Below are 25,019 nucleotides of genomic sequence, written 5' to 3' on the forward strand. Positions count from 1 at the left end.
TGCTAATTCCAATGCTAATACTTCTTTCAAAATTCACATTTTCTTTTTCTAGTTATATTCTTTACACCAATTAACACCGTTTTAAGTTAATTGCAAGGTTTGCTTAAGTTTGGCTACTGACTGAGTGAGGTCAACACTGTCAAGAGGTGAAGTTACTGAAGCACTCAAGACTTCACACTACAGTATATGTTTAAGCCAGCACAATCAGTGCCCAGTTCCCTATTTTCTATCCTGCAATTATAAGACAGTTATGCACATGTTAAAAAGCTTCACATCTTCACTTAATCATACGACATCGATCAAAGTCCTTGGATTTTTCGCCAGTACCTTAGGGTGTTCATGATTTTGCCTTAGTTGAAGGTCCCACCATGGTGTCACCCCGACGGTAAAAGAGGAGGTATGGAACTCTAGGAGGGACAGGGCGGACAACATTATTTTCTTGGACCACTTTGACAAAACTGTCGTCATACCTCAGCCAACAGTTGTAGCCTCCATGGTATATATCTGCTATATAATGGCCTTTGTTTGCCTCCTTGCCATCATGATATACAACTGCAAGTAACTTGTACTTCCTCTGTTGCTGGGAAAACTTTCCACGGTTGTTTGATGACATCAGTTCTGTTTAGAATAAAATATGACCAAAATTAATTCTTCTCAACCTACCAAATAAATTCTATACCACCATCTACAGTACATCTAATACCTTGTGTTCATATAAAAGCAAATCCAAACACAAGATGGAAGTTGTTTTCATCAAAGCTTCTGGGATTTGCCATCTAGCTCTTTGACAGTGACCAGAAATTAACATCAAATAAGGAAAAGCCATAGTCAAATTTTAGTGATTTGAGATTTCAGCTTAGTGATGATAGTCATAACACCAAGTTGACACTGATATCCTGGATAGATATCAGTATCAACTTCCCTTTATGCTGAATTATAGAGCACTGATGACAGATCAAATAAAGCCAATAACACATGTGAAGGGCAGTGATGGCCACCTCCACACAGGGCCCTCTGGGAGTGTGAGGGGAAAGGGGCACAACCTAATCATACCACTTCAAGAATCTGGTACGTACCAGTTTATCAAAAACATAACCACGATACTGTATATAATTCATACATCATTCAAAGAGGGAAAATTGTTCAAGATATGAAAATTATTTGGCACGTTTATAAAAAAAAAATAACATTAATGCATTTACAATTACTATTATTACCGTGTAAACAAAATAACTTTCTTAGTGGTAAAACTCACCAATCAAACCATATACAGTATCTCAACAAAAAGAAAAAAAAAGTCCCAGCACTAACTTCCTTGGAAAACAATGTTTTCATTTTCACGACATATTAGAATATTTATCTTTCCTTGTGTATAATAAGTTAAATTAATAACCTAAACGTCTCCCTCCAAAAGAATCCACTACCTTTTAAAACTTCACTTAAATATAAATTTTAAACTTCAAATTTGAGCAGAAAAATATCTTCCAGTACTGTACTGTACATTACATACAGGTATATAGTAATTCTAGTGAAGGCTGCATACTGATTAACCCAACTAATTTTACACAATTTCTCAACAGTATAAACCCTGCTCCAATATTATAAGCATAGAAGTACAACCTGAACACAGGTATGAAAAATAAAACATTACAACATACCTTTGGTGATTTCCAAGTCAATGGGGAAAGTTACTTTCTTCATCAGTTTCTGAAGCCCACCATCAACATTATATATAAACTGTTTTAGTTGAAGAATGAGCACATTAGGCAAATGCTCCAGCAACACCTGAAAATGTCATTGTTATAATTAATGAAATGGCTACAATATATTCAACAATTAGTCAAATAACTTTTTAAATACTCAATTGAGGAAAAAAGTGATATCTCTCTCTCTCTGTGCGTGCGTGCGTACGTGCGTGTGTGTGTGTGTGTGTTAACTTTACCAATTTTTCTTTCTAGGTTTGAGTGGGTTTTGCCAATCTGTGGGCAGCTATAAGATTTAGATGAGTATGTGCATGCATGTAATTTACCCCCAGCACAGTGCAAAGAGGTCAGTTAAGCCAGCAGAACCTACAGACCAGAGTGACACACATTTCTTGCCTTTAAACAAGATGTAGAAGTCAAACAGTATGATCCTGTCCCTAAAGCCACCTTGCTGAGAGTACTGCCCATACATTACCGTATTTCACGCCATATAAGATGCAGTAAATGTGAGGAATAAAAATAATGCCAATAAATAAGTTACAACAAAAAAACTCTATTGCCAAACCAATAAATAAAAGCCAAATTAAAGTTCAACAGTTGCCATTTACATATACAGTTAACCCTCACTTTACGCGGTCCCGCATTCCGCGTTTCCACGTTTACGCGGTGCCCTGCCGGAACCCAGGATGCTCACATTCCGCGGTGCGTGTACCCCTTTACGCGGAGAGCGGCTGGCGAGCCGCGCCATTTTTGGATCCAAACCTCCCGCCATCCGCCATGTTGTGTAAGCTGCGCGAACATGGTGCGCACAAGGTCGCCCAGTCATCAAAACATTACCAGTTCTTCACCCGCCACCCACCACAGCCGGCCCAAGTCAGTGATAGTGATAATTATGGTGAGGATATGGACTTATATGGACTTTGGGGAGTTTGACAAAGAGGCCCTGCAAGCCTCTGTGGTGGATAGTGATACAATTGATACAAGTGACACAGGTGAGGGCCAATAATCTGCCCTCTGCCTCGGAACCAACCGCCCATCCCCGTGTGCCCAGCCATTTTTTCTACTAATGTAAGTGTTAAAAAACCTAATATTATTGATATTTCTCTTAATTATTAATTGTGTGTGCATACCATCATAAAGTTAAGATAATATTTTTACTACAACATAGTTGTGTGTCGTCAAAAAGTGGAGTTTGGGGATCGGCCCGGACTCCATTTCAATTAATCCCATATGTTATGTTATTCACTTTACGCGTTACTCACTTTACGCGGGACCCTCCGGGTGACATTAACCGCGTAAAGTGAGGGTTAACTGTACTGCACATCTGTACACCCTGTTTACCATAGTAACGGCGACACTACCTCCGTCGACTTACTAGCAACGCTCCCCCCACCACCAGCCGTCCCCCACCCGCTCCCCGATTAAGCCAGCTAACTCGTGTGCAAAGAAATGTGCATTCCTTTTACTTTTTTCACAGTATGTATGTAAGATGGTGTGTGCATATATATCAGTAAAAATAAATGAAGAAAGTTATGTATATCTACTCGAAAATGCGAGTTTAAAAACAACATCTTAGCCCAGTAGCCTGGTTACAGAGACGAGTCTAACAGGTTACAATGCCACCAGCGATGTTAACAGATGTAATGTGAAAAGAAATTATCTGTAAATCTTCATTTGTATCAAGTATTTGTAGATCGATGAAAAATTAATGTTGCAGGTATGGCATTAATAGATTGTAATGCTTGTAAGAGTTCAAAAATGGCTACTGCTTAGCTACCTTTGATGAGTTGGGTGTCTGCCGTACGGACATTAACAGTCTCAGGTTATCATCATCAGTACAGTACAGAGTAGTTATAGATTGACCTTTTATATTTACAATAATTATTTTTTAACGAATTAAAAATAATAATAACAATGTGTTTAAATAAGCAATAACAAATTTTTAATTCTGGAGCTAGGTTAGGCAGAATTTAGCCTACTGGAGACAGCAACTGGGGGATTCATTAGCTTGCAGGAGACCACAACTTCACATATAGGACGCAGGCTGATTTTTTAAAAAATTTCAGACAAAAATGTGCATCTTATATGCCGTAAAATAAGGTAATTCTTGTTTACCGTATTTACACGATTGTAAGTCACACTCCCCCCCTTTAAAAAAGGAGCGAGAGAGACTAATACACAAACAAAATATAGATTGATGTGTGAAATGTTATTATTGGTGATTATTATAATGTATACTGTACTGATATTCACAGGAGTAATTTTTCTTTTTCATTTCATTGATGTTTGTTTCCAATAGAATGAGAGTAACTATTAGTGTACATACTGTACTGTATATTCATCAAGTACAGCATCTAACTTCCATTGTACAAAGACGTACTGAATAACCATTCTCAGTCGGCAAGTTTTAATATCCTTTTGCTCTTTGCACACACAGTGGTAGAATCACTCTCCTCTAGCTTCAGCTGAAGGATTAAAGTGATGGTTCAACCTCAGTGTGGCTTGTGAGGTCAATATTTTTATGCATGAAAATACCCAACTCATCCTGCAGCTTATAATTAAGGGTGGCTTATAATCATGCAAATATGGTATATGTACTTCATTGCTTGTCCAACTACAAAAAGTCTCCTTCATGCTTCTTATTTACAGCTTGATAGATGAAGGTGATACAAACATTTGACTTCCCACTTAAGACAACTACTTACATTAAAATTTTAAAATTTACCTGTTTGTGTACTGTGACATCCTGATTGGTCTTTGAATCAGTATAATCTATAATTTCTTCACGACTAACCAGCTGTTCCAGGGCGTCGCGTACACTCTCTACCTTCGGAGACTGCAAAAGATAACAAAAACAATTGGCTCACTGCTGCTAGAATGCGGTATGAAGAATGATCAATACTTTGTCTTCAATGTCAACTATTTGTACATTTATAGATCCAGAAGAAGCAAATGAAATAAAAAAAATAAAAAAAAATGGGGTTATTAAAACTGTATTGGATAAAGAGTAAGTCAAGTTCCCAATAAGTAGGTCTAGGTCAAAGATGCAAATATTCTTAGCATGGCCTTAATGGATGGGGTAACAAGAGTGTTGGAGTAGACAGCAAGTATGGGAATCAACCCGAGTGAGCAAATCAGAAGAAAAGTTACAAATGTTAGTGAATGTGTACTAGGAGAAAGTTGATGGTGCTTGTGGAAAAGGTAAAGAGAAAAGGGAGACAAGGAGAATAATGGTCAGCATGAATGGAGCAAAGACAGAGGAAGTAAGGCATTTTGAGGTGTCTGTCAGTGGGTGTAAGCTAATGGAAAAATGGGTGACAAATTGACTCATAGTAATGTAGAGAGGAAGAAAGTTCTGCACTAAGGTGTGTGTGTGTGTGTGCTGAGCTGACAATATCCTATGAAAGTGAAGCATGGTCTCTGGATGCAAGAGGAAAAAGTAAATTAGAAGACAAACGAAGTGAAAAGGATGCAGGGAATAAGATATGCAGAAACTTACAATGGTTTGGTGAGGTGGTATAGCTGTATTGAGAGAATGAGAAGTGGGAGGCTGGTAAAAGGAATGCCTAAGTTGAACAAGGATGCACGAGAGGAATATCATAAAGAATGTCTGAGAATGATATGGATATACAGAATACAGCAGAACATGTGAATGATAGTAGACCAAGGCAGAGTGAGGTTTATAAAGACAGCACAGTGAGACTCACATGCCTGATTGAAAAATTGCTTTTTTCCTTTTGACTCAGGTCAACCCAGAGCATTGATGTGAAAATGGTGGTAAAAATGATGAAAATATTAATTATGCAGGAAAAACACAAGGTTGGGCCTTTGGCTTACCTATTAAAAAAAAAGTGTTGGTAGGGTAAAACAGTAGAAGGAAAACAGGAAATCATCTTTTGTCAACATTTAGCTACAGGCATTTTGTGTGCCTGGTAGTAAGACTGTATTGTGTTCTTTAACAAGATGCTAAAAGTACCAATAACTCTAAGATATCTTCATACACTATACACCAAGTTTATCCTCACCTGAATGTCCAGTGGCAATGTGGTGAAAGGCTGCAGGTTGGCAGTAGTGTGACCACCAGCCTGGTGAAGAACTGACCTTAACTGCCCCCAGAATATATCGCTAATTGGAGATGGGCTAAAAGTGGCCGTACGTGTAACAACACAGCGTTTCCGAGGACCCATCACCTGTAGGCACATCAAAATAATTATGGCAGATTTGGTTACAACAGCATCCCTTAATACAATCTTTGGACAGGCACTAATATTCCACCACAGAGCAAATCATTTTAATCCTTTAGTTTCTCTATACAAATGCTTGCATGGGAGACAGAGGAGACAAAAAGAACGAGAGAAACAGAGATAGAAAAAGATTAAAGAGAGAACGAGATTACTTTGACAATTGAAAGACTAATAACAAGTATGTTGACTGGGAATTTGTAAAATATATTTATCTTATTATTAATCACAGCTAGATGAGAGTGTATATTTGACCATTGTATCAAAAAACACGGACAAAGGTTTCTCGACCATTAAAACTTCTCAACACTTGCAGTCACTATTTACCTGCCATTCATCATCAGACATCTCTTCATGATCAGACGTATTGTTTTCTCCATTGACTGACCCATTAACAGAGTTGTCACTTGAAGGGGGTGGGGGGTTGACTTCACCGGCCAGCTTCAATGCTTCTACCATCTGTAATTAAAATCTTCCTTACAACAACCACAATAAATCAAAATTACATCAACCAATTTTGTTTTAATAATAATAATAATAATAATAACAATAATAATTAACGGTTTATTGAAAGAGCATGGCAGCCGGAAGGTTGAAAATATACAGTAACATAATTGGGGGAATGGGTGTGTGTGTGTGTGTGTGTGTGTGTGTGTGTGTGTGTGTGTGTTGGGGGGGCCACTTGAAACATCACAAAAGCTGTACAAACTGAGCCTCTCCACTGTTGCAACCCATACTGAAGTTCCTAATCTAAGCCTAACTTACTCATAGTCCAGTTGACTTCATGATGTAACCACTAAGAGGAGGGTGGGCATCACTCACCTAATCCATACTCAGTTATATACAGTGATCCCTCGGTTAACGATTTACCTTCCATAAGATTCTTAACTTCGGTTAACGAGCAATCCCTCGATTAACGAATTCCTTACAAGCGCCCCTCAACATGTTTTCGCTTGCACACTAGCTGTCGTATTAGTCCCCCAATACAGTAATCGGTTCTAAGGCTTAAATTCCTTACTATTTTAGTAAATATCAAGAAGTTTGCACTATTCAATAATTTTAAAAGTCTTATATTAATTTTTTTAGTAATTTTAACAATTATTTAACATAATTTAAGTACAGGGAAACTAGTTTTTAGCGCGCCAAACAACCTGTCAACACACCATACAGGCGTCCGTCTCTGTGTCTTTTCAGTGGAGGTAACATCTTGCTTCACTCTCTCTTCAACGTAAACGCTTTTTTTCTCTGTTTCGTCAAATTATTGGTCATTTTGAATTTATTTTACACATTGATAATATATAGCGCAGTGCAGTGTTGATTTAAAGAAAATAATATTGAATTACACGAAGTGAACTAAAATTTTATGGGTGAAACGGCGGCATGGGGTGACTTCTCTTCCACCCCAATGCCTTCTCTTCTCCCTTCTCCACCACCCCCATTCTAATTCCCATCATCATCATCATCAACCAGGAGCCTTCTACATGCACACCTCAAAGTAAGTGTACTTCACTGCATTTATTTTTCGTCTGTATGTAATTTTCGGCGAGCTGGAACCAATTACCCAAAAACCCATTGAAACAATGGTTTCGGTTAACGAATTTTTCGGTTAACGAGCAACCTTCTGGAACGAATTGTGCTCGTTAACCGAAGGACCACTGTAGTGGACAGATTATCCTTGATTACCTTAGGATGTCTCAACCTTGCCTTACCAGCTACGCGGCGTTGGGAATCCTACTTATCATGCCCGGTTCCCACTCAGTCAAAATGGATTGGTAATAGGAAAGGCATCCAGCTGTAAAACTGCTTCAAATCTGCCTAATGGCAACTGGGAGACCATGTCATCAGGTAATTATGGCTAACTCCCACAAGGATGGTAAATAGCTGTAAAACAATGATGACGATGGGGTTCAAATGCATGACATGTCCTCAGCACTTCATGTACAATGGGGGGAATTGACAGTCCGCTCCTGTTACTATAACGAGGGGGAGGTAATTGTAGCTACAATATAAAATCTCACCCATATAAATTTCTCAATGCCACTAGGGGAGCAACTTTTATAAACTGTAAAACAATGCTACAATGTCCCATATACCACAGACCTTGGGAATGCAGCCTTGTTGTGTCATTCTAACAAATTTGACATTCATCTTGTACTGTATATATAAATCTGGAAGCTCCATGCATTGAACTGTGATATCCAAAAAGTTAAAACTTGTCATTGGAACTCCCTATACAGTGAATCTCCCTATACAGTACGTCTGACTTAATCACAAAGGGTTTCCACTGTATAAAATGAAAGATATGACCCATCCTCCTCCACCCATGATGAGAAATAAAAGTCTTTCAGCCTTAACCTAAGTGTCTTATTCCTTGTTGCCAAGAGTTAGAATGGGCTAAACTTTACCTTACTGAAACGATGACCAATGAACTACAGTAAATAATATATCCACCATTTGGAATGTGGACCTGTTACCATACTAAGCCATAACTCCTCCTTAGAATGTGGACCTGTTACCATACTAAGCCATATCCCCTCCTCAGAATGTGAACCTGTTACCAAACTAAGCCATAACTCCTCAGAATGTGGACCTGTTACCATACTAAGCCATAACTCCTCCTTAGAATGTGGACCTGTTACCATACTAAGCCATAACAACTCCTTAGAATGTGGACCTGTTACCATACTAAGCCATAACTCCTCCTTAGAATGTGGACCTGTTACCATACTAAGCAATAACAACTCCTTAGAATGTGGACCTGTTACCATACTAAGCCACAACTCTTCCTTAGAATGTGGACCTGTTACCATACTAAGCCGTAACTCCTCAGAATGTGGACCTGTTACCATACTAAGCCATAACTCTTCCTTAGAATGTGGACCTGTTACCATACTAAGCCGTAACTCCTTAGAATGTGGACCTGTTACCATACTAAGCCATAACTCTTCCTTAGAATGTGGACCTGTTACCATACTAAGCCGTAACTCCTTAGAATGTGGACCTGTTACCATACTAAGCCATAACTCCTCCTTAGAATGTGGAACTGTTAATATTTTCCATGATACAAAACAACCCTTTCCAATTTCCATTCAACAAATTTGCCACAACACATTCAAACTTTACAACATATTCTTGAAAACCAACAATCATGTAATGACCTCAGATAGACATTTCAAAAAGAATGGTCAATACAAATCCTTTAAAACTAGATAATAAAGTTTAATGGCCAAAGCCTCTTTAAATGTTCAAGTTAAAGTGTAGTAAAAGGCAAGTATAGCAGCAACAAGCATGTCCGCCATCCATCACCAAGGATATCAAAATAGATACACACACACATTGCTCTGGTCATCCTGTTTTATGCAAGTAAAAATAATAATCCTCACTTCTGATTCGGGGCCATAAATATTTTTTTAATTATATATCTTATACTCTTTACTAGGCTTACCTCCTCATGCAGCCCATTCAAAACAAATGACAGCATCTCCTCGGCATCTTGCTGACGGCCATCAGTGAACATGTCCCCATTCATGGTGGCTAACATCTTGTACACATAAGAGGGTTCAAATGGAGATCCTGTCACAATATCTGGTTCCTTGCGAGCTGCAGCATTAGCTTTGTCCTTCTTGCCTGGCTTTAGCATTGGTGCCATATCAGAAAACTCGTGGATATATTCCACACTGAAACGTTCAAATTACATAAAAAAAAAACATGGCATGCACCTTTAATAAACTATACCATTAGAACAATAATCTAATAAAAGAAAACTAATACTGTACATCAAGATATAATTTGAGATGTCTGGCATCAAATAACACAAAAGTTCCACAATCCATCAGTACCTTTGGGTTAAAAATCTTGCGAGTATTATCCTTGACTCTGTAGATAACTGTGCACATTCTCATCTTACTAAAGGTACACAGGGTATGTATTTTTCCTGTCATACATATTTCAAAGGTTGTGCCCCAACTACTGTATTACACCACACCACTACAATCTGTGCCACTCTACCAAATAGTTTCACTACACAGGCACTTGTCTTTTGTAATTATAATGAAATGTTTTGTTCCAGCTGAAGAGCAAAGGTTATGAATGTTCACACAAGAAAGGGTGATACACTTGAACATGTAAACTTCAGGGATCTGAAGCTGTTAGATAAGGTTACCAAAGTGGCAGGAAGTGTGATTAAAAAAAAATTAAAGCAAGAGTGGACATTAATAAAATTCAATTTGGGTTCATGTCAAGCAAGAAGACAACAGAGGCAATATTTATGACCAAGAACTACAAAAGAAATACCCAGGGAAGGTGAAAAGGCTGTATTGCACTTTGTATTTGTAAACTTAGAGAAGGCATATGACAGGTTACCCTGCAAGGTATTGCAGTGGGTAACGAGAAACTTGAAGAGGTCAGGCTGTCTTGTTCCACTGGTTATGGAAATGAATAAGGGCTTAAGAACTGTTATGAGAGTAAATGGTCAGGAAACTGAGGAATTTGAGCAGAAGGTAGGGTCCATCAAGGATTTGTCTAGAGCCCCCTGCTGTTTAGCATGGTGCTTGACACTATCACCCAAAGAGTTATTTTATGTTAATGAACTGTGTGTTGATAGCATATAATAGTGAAGAGGTAGTGGAGAATTTCAAGAAATGGAAGGATGGAATGGAGTCAAAGGGTATGAGAGTGAATGTGGTGAAAAGTAATTATGAGTGACATGGGTGAAGACCCATAAGGAAAGTAGACATGTTCTATCTGAAGAAAGGTGTTGGCAGCAACCCAATGTGCCATAAGTGCAGAGGAGCAACAGTAGTGTAATTGCAGACTACAAGATATTGCCAACATTAAGTGAGCAGCATCTATAGGTAATCATGTGGCCATAGCATGGCTGGAAAAACTCAACATTGGGGATATATCCTTGGTGTGTGTTAATGAGTTGTGCTACCTGTATGACATGAAGTGCTGGAGGCAGTGGTGACATTATCTCATTGCAAGTCAGGAGCAGCTGGGTGAAGTTTAGGGAGCTGTTGTCTTTATTGATGGCAAGAGGAGGCTCTCTTCATGTGAAAGGAAAAATGTATACAACTGCTGTGAGAAGTGTGATATGTATGACAATAAAATATGAGCAGTTAAAAGAGGATGCCATATGGCATACTTAGGCTTGAGCAAGCAGAAACGAGACTGGTGAGGTGGATGTGTAATGTGACATTGAAAGACAGAGGGCCCTGTTCCAAGTTATGGGGGGTGGCTGGGTACAAGTACTGAGAGTATTGGCAAGGCTTTACATACAGGCATAACAAGACAATTTGGGCATGAGGAGAGAATGGAGATGACCAACTGGGTTAAGCCACGTTTCAATATAGAATGGGGGAGAGAGATTGCAAGAAATGAAGAGGTTACAACAGCTTGGGATATGGCAATAAAATAGTGATGATGATGACGACAATAATGATGAAGATGATGATCCAGACAAGGCAGTTGAGAGGGATATTTTGAGAAGTATTCTAAAGTTCCCAAAAATGTGTGGCATTGAAAAAAATCTGCAGTACTTAATCTATGAATGAATACAAAGTTGGTATATACTGTATACAATAAGTGTGCAATTTTACAAAACACCCACAAAAACTAGGGTTTGTCCATTTTCAAAAAATAGATTTCAATTTTAACTTTAGTTGTGAATCAATGTGGATTCATTTTGTGTATATACTATGCAAGCAATTTAAAAATATGATCACATATGTCAGGATATTTTAATTTGTCTTAGCACTTTCACTCTACTATCCACACACATCTCCCACCACTCTCCTTCATACTTCCTCCCTTCTTTGACATACCCTATTTACCTGCTGATCTACCTTAAATAAGAGTGAGAGGGGCATTAAAATAATGCACAGATGAGTAGATAGATGGAAGTACAGTATATAAAAAAGATTTCTAATAGCACAATAATTAATGTGCAAAACTTTACACTTACATGCTGTCAATGACTGGTGTGGAAGATTTGCCTTTTTTCAAACCAGGAATATTTGGGATATTCCTCATCAGGTTATAGAATGGTGGGCAAGCCAGGAGTGCCTGCAAAGGAGCATTGACATAGCACCAGTATCCCTTGTTGATGAGTCCTCGAGGCTGGAGGGCTACGTGATGGTGGTCCTGAATATACTCTCGTAGCATCCCTAATGGAATAAACAAATAATTGATGACTCAACATTAAGCAAAGATACCTTAAACTGCCCAACTCCTTCCTTCATACCCTCAAAAATCTCATGATCTTAAATTTATCCTCTTTGTCATCAAAAAATTATTTCAAAATTCTAGTCAATACCATGCTGGATTAGACTGTGGAGCATGTGATATAATTTCTCAGTTTCAGATTCTGCCTACCATTCTACAATACTGTACAGTTGAGAATACACAGTACAGTACTAAAATGCATATACAGTAATCCCTCAACAACCACTCATTTACCAACAGCAGTAGTGGGGGTCCACAGTTAATATTTAATATTCCGTTAGCCATAACAATTGGTGATACTTTTACTTAAATTTTTAAATACTTTGTCAAATTACTTGTACTTTAACATGAGCTACAAGTTTCAGCACCATACACACCTCTGTAAATACTGTATAGCATACACCCTGTAATATTTTAAACACTATAGGACTTTATGTATGTGTCTCAGGGGTCACTTCCCCAAACACCTTGTTTCCCATCAGAGATCCTGTCAAGCATGGGTGAATTCCAGAACATAATTTTTGCAGTTGGTGGGGCACTAATGTACAGGGAGTATTTCTTAAGACAAATTCTTTACTGGCATTCTTGGCATAGAAAAGACAAACCTAATAATACACAAACTTCATACTGAACTTTAATTTAAAGAATGTCAAAAAATAAGTCAAAGCAAAGCATCATGTGTAAATTAGTACTCCGCTCTTCCTCAATACAAAAGAATAATGCCTTACCTCCAATCTTTGCTTTGTCCATATCAGCCTCAGCAAGGGGTGGATCTGATATCTTCTGTTCCACCACATCCAAAGGTGAAGGAGTTTCCTCACGAGGTTTTTCCGATTCCTGATTAAAGGGTGCCACATACGCTACTTGTTTAGCAGCACTCTCATCACAAGGCTTGAACAGTTGAGACCAACTTTTCTTCTGAGCCCAAGCACCACCAGGCATAGCGTTGTTAACAACCTGAGGCACAACTCCTGGTTTATTGACTTCTGTAAGAGCAGGACTGGCCAATGATGGAGTATTTGATGTTGCCACCCTAACTTCATTAGCAATTACAGTACCACTTTCTGGTAAAGACTGAGGGGCCACCACGCTATTGCTGCTTTTCCCAGATATTGTATTATCAGCACTTGTGGATGATGTAACTGTGAAAGGAACAGTACACTGGAGAACATCCTGGATAATAAGTGATGAATTTATTACAGTTGACGTTTTAACAGATACAAAATCCACACCTTCTTGTGGATCTACATTAGGCTGAATCTCATCTGACATAAAGGTGATGTCTGCCACACTTGCATGGTCGACAGCAATGGATACAGCAGACTTTTGATCATTCTTTCCTTTAAGTTGTGGAAATAAGATCTGAGGCTGGTAGACCACGGGCTGGCTGCAGGCTGCAGACTGGTTTAACATTGGTTGGTTCATCACTGACTGGTTGACTATGGGCTGACTGGCAGCAACTGCTGGCTGCAGTGATGCTTGTTGCTGTACCTGGGGTGGCAATTGTGACTGAACCTTTACAGGTCCTTGTGGTTGGACCTGTGGTGGTGCTGGAAGCTGTGCATGAGGCTGTCCTTGTTGCTGTATCTGAGGTGATCCTTGTTGCTGGGATGGCATCTGTGGCTGCCCTTGGGATTGTAAGTTTGTATGTACCTGGGTTGGTGCCTGTGGTAGCATGGGAGACTGCAAGTGAACTGGTACTTGTGGTGGTATATGTGACTGTACCGGAGGTGATACCTGTGGTGGCACCTGAGGCTGTCCCTGTGACTGACTCTGTGATGGTCCTTGCTGCACCTGAAGTGGTCCTTGTGGTGGCACCTGAGGTGGTCCTTGTGGTGGCACCTGAGGTGGTCCTTGTGGTGGCCCCTGAGGTGGTCCTTGTGGTGGCACCTGAGGTGGTCCTTGTGGTGGCACTTGAGGTGGTCCTTGTGGTGGCACCTGAGGTGGTCCTTGTGGCTGCACTTGAGGTGGTCCTTGTGGCTGCACCTGAGGTGGTCCTTGTGGCTGCACCTGAGGTGGTCCTTGTGGTTGCACCTGAGGTGGTCCTTGTGGTTGCACCTGAGGTGATCCTTGTGACTGTGTCTGAGGTGGTCCTTGTGGTTGCACTTGTGGAATGTGTGACTGCACCTGGGGTGGCATCTGTGGTGGACTGTTACCCTGATGTTTCTCAACTGGGGTTGTAGATGCACATCTGGATTCATCACTTACAGGAGGAACACTCTCTTGCTCCTCTGAAAGATGAACCTCCTGATTTGCAGCAGGGGTGCCAGAGGGTGAGACTGTTGGTTCCACAGAATCTTCTAGGGCCATGGCAGCAGTCTGGGTGGTCAGTGGACTGACTCTGCCTGCTTCAGGAGCTGTAACAGAGGGAGTTAAGTTAACAGCTGGGGCCTGAACACCCATGGAATTGGCATTTTCATACTGTGTAGATGGTGTTTGTGAAGCAGACACAAATGGTTGATTAGAATGTGAATCAGCAGAATTGGTAATTTCGGGAGGTTCCGGAAAGTTGGTCAGCTGCTGTTGATCAGGGTGCTGTTGCTGCACATGATACTGATGATCCTGAGGGACAGGATGTTGGATATGTTGAGGATCTGGATGGTGGTGATAATGATGCTGAGGGTGTTGCTGCTGATGATGGTGAGGTGGTTGGTGGGGGGGAGGCTGGTGAGGCAACTGATGTGGATGCTGAGGATGCATGTGTTGAAGAGCAGCAGGATGCTGAGCACCAGGAGGCCCAGGCTGCTGTTGATATGGGACAAGATGGCCTGGGCTGTGTGCTTGATACGGCATGTACTGAGAATACGGCTGAGGCTGACTGTACATAAGAGGCAAGCCTTGGACAGTTTGTGCTGCTGGTACATTTGGGTATGTGGGATAGCCACTTCCTCGCAATGGGTACTGCACATTAGGATAAATGTATTGCCCAGGCATAGCTCCATAGGGAGGTGGTCCCATATTCTCTGCATAATGTTTATCTCCATACCCAGAATGATCGCTACACACGGAATTACTCCTCTCGGCATTAGTACGTTTCCCTCGCCCCCGTCCGCGTCCACGGCCCCTGTGGTTTACCCGAAACGGTTCGTACCTCCTGTCAACGTAGTCTGGCTTTCCCTCGTGTATTGGTTTAACTGGGGGTATATGTACAGCTTGTTGCTCTTGCACAACTGGAATTGACGGTACTAGCGCTGGTGCAGGGGGAGACTGAGATGGTCCGGGAGTTGAGGTCAGAACAGGTACCTGGGTTTGTGTACCACTGTACGGTGATAAATTCACATGGCAGTTGGCTACATAAACAGTGGCTCCATGAGGTAACACTGGTGGTGGTGGTGGGGGAATTTGAGTATATACATTGCTAGGTGGCAGCTGGGGATGAGGTGGTGGAGGCATGTGAGGGTTGTACATGGGAGGATTGTTGGGAGAAGTTGATGGGTACGGCTGATACACCTGCTGCCCCGACTGTTGTCCACCCTGTTGGACTCCCAACTGGCCTTGTCCTGCGACATTGGGAGGGGGTACGCTGAAGCCTCTCACGCTCACCACCTCTGCTCCAGTATCAGAGGTGGCTAATGCAACAGTGGTAGTTGTGGTGGTGTCTGCGATGGTCGTGCTGGTGACAGAAGTTGCATGGGGTGGTGGTGTTGACCCAGCCATCACACTCACCTTACCATCATCAGCAAAGCCCCCTGGAAGTTAAATGTGGTTCTCAGTTTAAAAGCTAAATATGAATTAGCTTACCTATAAATAAAGTGATGATTATTAATGATTATGATGCAGAAGGGAATTAAAATTGCACACGCAAACATCTTACAATACAGACTTCAAAAGTGGTTACTGGGTAACATTTGTTAGGCTCCCACCATCATGCTTGGTAAAAAACAGAACTGAAAATAAATCTGCACCTTCTTTCATACAACCAGATTCTAATGTATTATTCAGCACACAAAGGCAGGGAAGAGCTTAGAGATAACCAGGCCAGAACCACCTGGGTTGAATAACAAAAATTAATGAAAAGGTTAATTTATTATTAAAGAAAAGTTGATTATCGCAAGTCATGGTTTCAACAATACCTCAAGGAGACCGAAAACTATTCCATCAGGAACCAAATCCATTACAATGTATTTCAGGAAAGATTTAACCCGTTGGCAAAGTTCACCGATGGAGCTATGATTTTACAACTACTGTACCACTAATTACTCCAGGGTCTGTGATTTCAACCTGTGCACCAATACCCAAACCTCCAATTTTCTTTAGTGACTCCTAAGGGGCTCACCAGAAGGCCCACACACCTTGGCAACCCATACACCCACCCAGCACACACAGTGCAGAGTCGTGAGTGACTTGAGCCATTTCAAGACCTCATACTAGACCAGTAAGGTAAGTTTGCTTTTATTTCTTCACATTTTATTTTATTTCATAAGCTATATGGCTATAATTTTATCGGTAAAACCTCGCTAAGGTGGACTAATTGGGGGGAAGGTGTATCCTGGATAAGAGGTTGTCTGCCTTGGAGCAAATTTTCAAAAACTATTAAAAAAAAAAAAGTACAGCACCAATGTATCCATTTTTTATGAAAGAAATACATGTTTTTCAATAAAATTTTGTTAAAAAAAGTAATGTACTTCTTTTTTACGGGGATTAGCCCACCCGGGCACAGGTCACTGACTCGCATCAGGTCCTGAGGGGCGAAAATATAATAATAATAATAATATTAATAATAATAATAATAATAATAATAATAATAATAATTAATAATAATAATTAATAAAAATAATTAAAAATTAATAAAAAATACAATAATAAAAATAATAATAACAATCCAGCTGGACATACCTCAGAATGCAAGCTTCTTGCAGTCAGAAGTATGTCCAGCACACTTGAGTTTGAGTGCTTTGAAATTCCGTATTCAGGGCATATTTACGAGCGTGCAGCACCTTTTCTAGCCTTTTAATCACCTTAAACTTTTTGTTCACTGATAAGGTTTTGGGCTTAACCTTCTCACCACCCTTACGGACACTAAACACCTTCGTAGGGGCCATGGTTATTGTCTAATTTTTCAATAATAATGCAAAAATATGTATGCTACGTCAGCCTACAACATAATAGCATTACAGGCAATGTCAAATGAGTTTCAAAATAAAGTTCAGCACAGGTGACGCTAATTATGACTGAGCGCGTGACACGTACCAGCGTTGGTGGATCACGAGGTCTATTCGCCTTGTTCCCTTGAAATTTTGGCTTACGGCGGACACGTCATCTTACGACAAATTGTTCTACTTTTTAATTATTATTTTTTTTGGCAAATAATTTGGTCCGGCTTATGCGGGGTCCACCTTAGTGAGGTTTTACTGTTTTATGCAAAGAATTTCAGATAAAAAATAAATAAATAAAATAAACAAGGAATTTCCTTGGATCAAAAGAGGAAGAGGAACTAGGAAAAGTATGTTTAGTCAGAAAATTTTGAGTGAAAAGAGTTAATGCTTCAAAGAAATTAATACTGTATACGTACATGTTTTGTAGATTAAGAAAAGCATTAACAGGATAAATCACAAACAACTTACAGAAGTCTAGAAAACAATAAGCATTATATAATGATGGAGATATTAATTTCTAAATATTCTTTACCGGCATCAAGAAACTATAGTTAGTAATAAACATACCAGTTGGCTTAGGGTTAGACACAGACAAAACTATATATGACAGATTGACAGGCTGTGCAGCTTAACATTGCCTGGCAGCCCAGTTGTGCCCGGACTAGGGGCTGGGCAAGTGATTTTTCATGTCCACGTGCCCAGTACTTTTCTGGCAGACAAGCTAATATTTTGAGAGGAAAATACAGTGCCTAGATGGGAATTTGCAGGTGCTGTGTGACCCCACCTCACCATGCATGGTTAACCTGAAAGGTCATCAGTGTAACTATACCAGAATTAGCGACTTTTGTCAGATGCAGGTAATTTACCTCAATAATAAGCTGCCAACCTGTCTCTTAGTCAGCCGGTCAACTAGTCAACATTTCAAAGGATCCACCAAGCTGAGAGGTTGTAGATGTGAGGTGACAAGAGTTATGACCTCATATGACAAGTGTTAGTGCCACTGACAGAACAATATTGGGGCTGTGGAGTGGTAGTAAGGGTAGGTGATCACAGGTGCTGCCCTACACACACTACAGGCAAGGGTGGTGGTACTGTACAAAAATTTTTGGGCAGTAAGTACGGTGCGATATTATTCCCCGAGTACGGTACCTTTTCCTTACCAACATACAGTATAGCCTCGAATATCCGGCATTTAACCACCCAGAACTCCCAAGCAACCAGCATTTTTTTGGTGGGTCAATTTCCATTAAGTAATGTCTAATCACATTTAAAAAAAATCAAGAAAATCAGTTTTAATTTGCCGCCATCTTGCCTGTGGTTCCATTTCTGGCCACTAGAGGTACTGTGTGCGTCTTCCATGCTGACCAAACACACCGGGTGCCATCATTACAGTACCCTTAATGAAGAAAACTAGTTTTAAATGTAATCTTAAGGAACTTTAGTGTTTAAAAAACATAACAAGCCTGAAAAAGAGTAGTGAATGGAGTAATTACTGCATTCATATACAGGTACTCCTTGACTTACGACCACCCGGACATACGACCGCCGCAGTCGTACAGTTTTTTTTCAAATTACGTATTTTCGCGTCCCGGCGTTAGTGATTGTGCTGTGTACTGACAATTTTTTTTTTTGTAATTCCCTTTAAAATGGTTGGCAAGCATAAAATTGAGAGTTTTTGTGGTGCTGAGAAGAAAAAGAGACACCCATTTTAGATTTTCTATGTATTATTTCCGCATTTTCGACTTACGACCTGGTCGTCGGTCCCTAACCCCGTCGTAAGTCGGGGACTGACTGTACATGAAATAAGACATTATCTTTATTCTAGCCCTTTCATTTCATGACTTATTTCATGTATATTAATACAGTAATAACATTTTATATAAGTAGTAAATTTTGTTGCATGTCTCAATTTCACACTTCGTTAAGATGTCTTCAGATGTCTGAATATTGGCGAATGCTAAGTATGTCTATTTCCCTTTTCTGAGTTTTGATGAACACACACAGCTTTTGTTAAACCACCAATGTCAATGTATGTAGTAAGTCATTTATGTCCAATGTATATTTTCAGCCTTCGGGCTGCAGAACTTTTTCAATAAACCGTTAATTATTAATACACACACACACAAAATACAGGTAACTAGCATTTTACGCGCATTTGATTAAGAGTTTTTGGAATAAAGAGATTGTTCAATTAATACCAAAAGCTAATTTATGCGCACCTATTTTTGAAATAACGTGCTTAAGGCAGTTTAAATTTGTCATGCGTATTCGCTTGGTCGCCTGGCAGCGGAGTCGCATGTGATGCCTGGTGAGGTGCTTGTAAGTTATTACTATTAAGTCGCAGTCATATCAACATCAACGACTTTAATATTATTATTAATAAATAATTATTAAAATAATGTAAAATAAAGATTATTACTTCTAATGATGAAGATAATAATGATAATGAAGTATTCTGTACATCAACTGTGACGACGTCCAGCAAGCTTCCGGCATATCGCTTCCTCAGTTCACACCAGCACTATCTTTTCTCTGTGCTTTCATTTGCATTGTGTATTTATCAAGTACATTTTTAGTGTTAAATGCTGTTTTCCCCATTGAGCATGTCTGGAAAATGTCCATCTGCCAAAAGCAAAAAAGGCACAAAAAACAATCGCAATGAAAGTGAAATTAAATGTGATCACCCGCCTTCAGAGAGGAGAGCGTGTGTCAGAGGTTGGCCCAGTGCTTGGTTTAAGTGAGAGCATTGTTCGTACCATTCGAGACAATGCTGAGAAGATAAAGAACAGTGCTCAATCAGGGACATCTGCAAGTGCAACAAAAACCTCTTAAGCTCGGAGTTCTATAATGGAGCACATGGAAAGGATGCTGAGTACGTGGATTGAAGATCAAAATCAGCGCAACGTACCAGTCAGCATGTTCCTAGCCCAGGCAAAAATGCGTGCAATCCATGAAGAGCTACAGAAGGATGAAGAAGGCCCAGTGAAACCATTGTGCTAGTTCTGGATGGTTTGCTAACTTCAGGCGATGATATGGGTATCACAACATCAAGATGAGTGGGGAGGCTGCATCTGCCGATGCTGTGGCTGCCGAGGAATTCATCAGAACTCTGAAGGGTATTATTGAGGAGGGAGGCTACTCTGCAAAGCAGATTTTCAATCTGGATGAAACTGCTCTATTTTGGAAGAGAATGCCAGCACGCACGTATATTTCTCGTGAGGAAAAATCAGCACCAGGCTTCAAGGCCGCTAAGGATCATTATAGTGTACTTTATTGTTTGGATGTAATGCTGAAGGTGACTGCAAATTAAAGCAGGTGATTGTGTACCACTCAACAAACCCACATGCTCTCAAGGGTTATTCTAAACATCTCTTACCAGTTCACTACCTTTCAAATAACAAGGGGTGGATTACTGGTAGTCTTTTCTGTGACTGTTGTGTCAAAGCTGAAAGATGAGATACGTGAGAATCTTTCTTTTAAAATATTAATGTTGGTGGATAACGCCCTCAAAAATCCACTGTCAATTCAAGATCTTTGTGAAAACATTCAAGTTGTCTATCTTCCACCAAATGCGACATTCCCCATTCAGCCTATGGATCAAGGAGTGATTTGTACGTTGAAGCATATTATCTCAACAAATCATTTGTTGCTGTAGTGAAGGCTACTGATGATCAAAAAATGACTGTTAAAGTATTCTGGAAATCTTTTAACATTAGAGGCTATAATGTTTGTTGGTGAGGCATGGGACAAAGTTAATTGTTCATGTATGAATGGAGTTTGGAAAAAACTGTCTGCATCTTGTGCATGACTTTAGAGGTTTTGGTGTTGAAAGTGATCTGTGTAAAACCAGAGAAAACATTGTGAGTTTGGCAAAGAAAGTAGGTCTTGAAGAGGTGGAGTTAGATGACGTGCAGGAGTTATTAGACTCTCATAAAGAAGAACTTTCGACCCAAGATTTGCTTGACTTAGAAAAAGAGCAGGAAGATGAGGAAGCAGAGAAGAAAGAGGAGCCCAAGGTCGTTCAAACTCTAAAAGCAAAGCGGTTGACAGAGGCATTCACTCTAATTGAGCGTGGTTTGGCTATTATAGATGAAGACGATATAAATAGTGATCGTAGCTCAAAAATGAGTAGAAATGTACACAATTCCTTTATGCGGAAGTATAATTTACTGGCACAATTTTGTGCCGATATTTGCTTCTCCATCTAGATATTGGTAGATGAAGGAGTTTCCAGGAGCTAACACCTTTGTGGGTTTGCATCATTGTTTTGGGACAATCATTCAGTTTTCACCCATGCCAGCTAACATGACTTGAGGGTATTAACAAAGGATATAATCAGCATAAGCTGTTGGGTTAGCCTGTTATACTCTTAATACAGTATGTACAAAGCTTAGTTTACAGGGTAATATATGCAAAGCACAATGGCAAAGAAAGCCTTACTCTAAGTGATGAATATCATGGCTAAAACGTACATACAGACATTTTATAATTACATACACCTCAATGTAACCTTCAGCAGTAGATAAATCCTTAATTCACCCAAGAAATACACAACATTCTGAAGGAAATAGCAGCTACAGAAAGACAATCTACTAACCATCAGGGAGAAAGGCAACTGGTCCAGCAAGCTCCTCTTGGGAGGAATTAGAAGCGATGTGTTCATCATGAGTTAGAGGCTCCTCCTCTTCCTCTTTGACCTGAAGCACCAATGGAGGAGGTGGTGTTGGGGTGGGTGAAGTTTGTATAGATTCCTCCACACCTCCATACTTGCGGCCACCTGGAGGAGCATCAGGAGCCAGCACGAGGACGGCAGGGTTGTCACAAGTGAAAAGTGACAGAAGATGTTGCCTTTCATCTTCACACACCCCAGTCAAATCCAAGAATTGGAAGTCCTGCAATTTATGAAAAGTTTATGAATTATTACAATTTAAAACTAAACTGTATGAAATGTTATCTGCTCTAAGCTAAATGACACTACCTGTACAATTATTAAAACATACAATTAGGAAATTAAATCATTATATTTTACAGGTACAGTATAGCATTTTGGTAAATATTTACAATCAAGCAATGTTATCATCCCTAACTTGACAAATATTTCTCACAGAATTACAATACAGTACATGTACAGTGGGGGGTCAAAAGTTCACTCCCTCCTAAAATGAAGCAGTATCGACCCCAAATGAGATACAACAGTCAGGATAAATCAGTTCGGAGACTCATTCCTGTGATGCCGTTTCACCACAGGGATGGAACTTTTGTCCCCGACTGTACATCTTATTGGAGAAACTAACAAAACATTTGAAAAGTTAATCAGAACTAAACCTTTAAAATTACCATAGTTATTTAAGAATTTATTTAAAAAACTTTCCTTCCTGGCAGCAGGGTTTCACATCCAAAATTTTCTGCCAGTGTTGATACTTTCACATTAAATCTAGAGAACTTTATATTAAATCTAGCGAGTAAACTTGTAATCCAGCTGCTAGCAGGTACAGGATAAATTTAAGAAATATGAGAATATAAATTTTACTTACGATAATACAGTACTGGACATATATGCCCTGTAGGGTATTTGTTTTGTTGGTGAAAGTTTCAAACTGTCACATTATTGTGGACAGACAATTTATTCACATATAAAATGTGGAGGCTGACCACGCAACTCTAGGGTTATTACATAGCGCTCGGGGCGAGGGTGTTAGGTAAGGTTTGGTTATATGGCATAAGTTAGCAAGCACAGAGTACCGGGAATTCAGAACACGCAATCGATAGAACTATTATGAGGGGGGAGGGGGCTAAATCACAAACAAGTGATTTGAATTAATCGTATCAAAACCCATCATAAAACCATTTTTTTTTTCAAATTCCATGGTTGCTGTAATATGCACATTTACCAGGTTAGATAGGTTTGGATAACTAAATACAGGGATGACCTTAACTAAAATTTTACCAAAAGAAAGCCATCTTAGTAACTATCACAGTATACTCTCCCCACCACACTGTACATTAGGCCGCCGTACCAATAAACATCAACGTTTCACAAACAGCTGCCGTACCTGTGCCTTAAATACTATTCAAATTAACCCAAAGTTCTCATATAACTAGTTTGTTTGGGTGTTAAAGAATGGTAAAAAGTACAGTGCTACTTCAATGAATAGTGATGATTCAGTGTACATTATAGAGTATTTTATTCCTGTTACATTCAGATATAACTAAAAGATAGTTTTCTATATTCACTTAAAAAGCCAACACCTACTGCCATTCCCTAATTCAATATTTATTTTAATTTACTAACCAACTGAATATATAATCAATAAACAAAAAAATTAAATAATTCCCAGAAACAAACCACCATTACCAGACAATCTAGCCACTAACCAAAAGTTCCTTATATACTATTTTATGAGGCAGTAATCTATTCCCCCAATCAATTACATCTATATTATCTATCATATCAATGGGATGGAAATTAGTGACATTAACCGAGACATAAGCAGCATGATAAAGTCAGCCCGGCATAGGAACACAGGATAGATACAACACAGTACACAAGGACACCCTCTCTCTCAGTCACCCGGACACATATTACACTGCGACACATTACACTGCTTCTTACCTGTGATGACGAGGACATTTTGGATGTAATTTATCATATATTCACCAGAGATACCATCTTTAACTGGTCCCCGAAAGACCCTAAACATTCAACATGGAGGATGGCATGGAGGACGATAGTAAACCTTAGTTGTGATTGGTTGGTACTTCCATCCCTTGATCATATCGGGCTTCTGATTGGTTAATGATGAATAGCCCGCCAAATATCAGCCAATTGGAGTCGTCCTTACACTGGCATATCACACAGACCACGTGAAGGTTATTCCTATTAGGGATGAGTTTATGAGGTGGAAAACATATACCGCCTTTATAATTCTTGTGATAATTAATGGAGAAATTTTCCATAGTAGCCATGTGATGACAGAATATAATGATAATAATTAAGCCTGGGAGTGAACCTTGGATCAGTCGCAGTGGTAAAGGGATCGGGTGATTATAATAGTATTTCACCTTCTCTAATAGGATCCAATACTCTACCATACGTCATACTGTTTTTTTTTAATGGATGTTGTACAATAAATCATCTGTCTAAAATTGGAGACAATAATTTTTATATACATCATATAATATTTACAGAGACAGTTTAGGGAGGTTTAACTTGTTACCATAAATTCTTTTCTTGTCTAAAATATAAATATATATTTTTTTTTACTTTTTAATTAATGAATGACGTTTAGGGGCGTTCCTAACTTAATAGAATACAATTATTATTATTATTAGTAGTAGTAGTAGTAATAGATCATAATGAATAATAATAATAATGATGACAATAACGATAATAATAGTAATAATAATTATAATAATAACAATAGTAGTATTATCACTGATAATAATAATAATAATAATAATAATAATAATAATAATAATAATTATTATTTTTATTATTGTATTTCTACAGTAAAATCATCATACAAATGTTAGACCAAGTGAAAATAATTTTACGGTGCCTGCAGACGTATCAACGATAAGTTCGAGGATATTGTTCCCTTGTGAAATTATTTTGTACACTATATGTTTTTAATGAATAATTATAGACATTATAGAATCATCGGAACATTGATGCTCTTGGTACTGCTTCTAAATTTATAATGACTAGAACCCGTTTTGTTTTTGTCAACCAAGCAGGTAAGGTTAGTCGCTCTGTA

At 39.2% G+C, this 25,019-nt stretch overlaps 1 protein-coding gene across 2 annotated transcripts; it reads right to left on the bottom strand.

Annotated features, from left to right (window-relative positions):
- Positions 1–37: 37 nt before the first annotated feature.
- On the bottom strand, positions 38–23,991 carry LOC121859481 (ubiquitin carboxyl-terminal hydrolase 10-A-like). 2 transcript variants are annotated; one of them, XM_042356313.1, is made up of 10 exons: positions 23,876–23,991; positions 21,860–22,154; positions 12,895–14,523; positions 11,907–12,108; positions 9,390–9,621; positions 6,272–6,403; positions 5,729–5,893; positions 4,429–4,539; positions 1,659–1,785; positions 38–618 (listed from the first exon to the last, which is right to left on the bottom strand). In XM_042356313.1, the coding sequence occupies exons 1-10, from the start codon at positions 23,891–23,893 to the stop codon at positions 338–340; spliced, it is 3,192 nt and encodes a 1,063-aa protein (XP_042212247.1). In that variant the 5' UTR covers positions 23,894–23,991; the 3' UTR covers positions 38–337. The 2 variants fall into 2 exon arrangements, with proteins under 2 accessions (XP_042212247.1, XP_042212246.1); XM_042356312.1 differs by having other exon boundaries at positions 12,895–15,855.
- Positions 23,992–25,019: the final 1,028 nt, after the last annotated feature.

This window comes from Homarus americanus, unplaced genomic scaffold, assembly GCF_018991925.1.
Source record: "Homarus americanus isolate GMGI-L3 unplaced genomic scaffold, GMGI_Hamer_2.0 scaffold7626, whole genome shotgun sequence".
NCBI lineage: Eukaryota > Metazoa > Arthropoda > Malacostraca > Decapoda > Nephropidae > Homarus > Homarus americanus.

Coding starts and splice junctions, on each gene's coding strand:
- LOC121859481 (XM_042356312.1), bottom strand. Junction 9,622..11,906: donor ACACCAGTCATTGACAGCAT/GTAAGTGTAAAG, acceptor TGAACGTTTCAG/TGTGGAATATATCCACGAGT. Junction 619..1,658: donor TGACTTGGAAATCACCAAAG/GTATGTTGTAAT, acceptor TATTCTAAACAG/AACTGATGTCATCAAACAAC.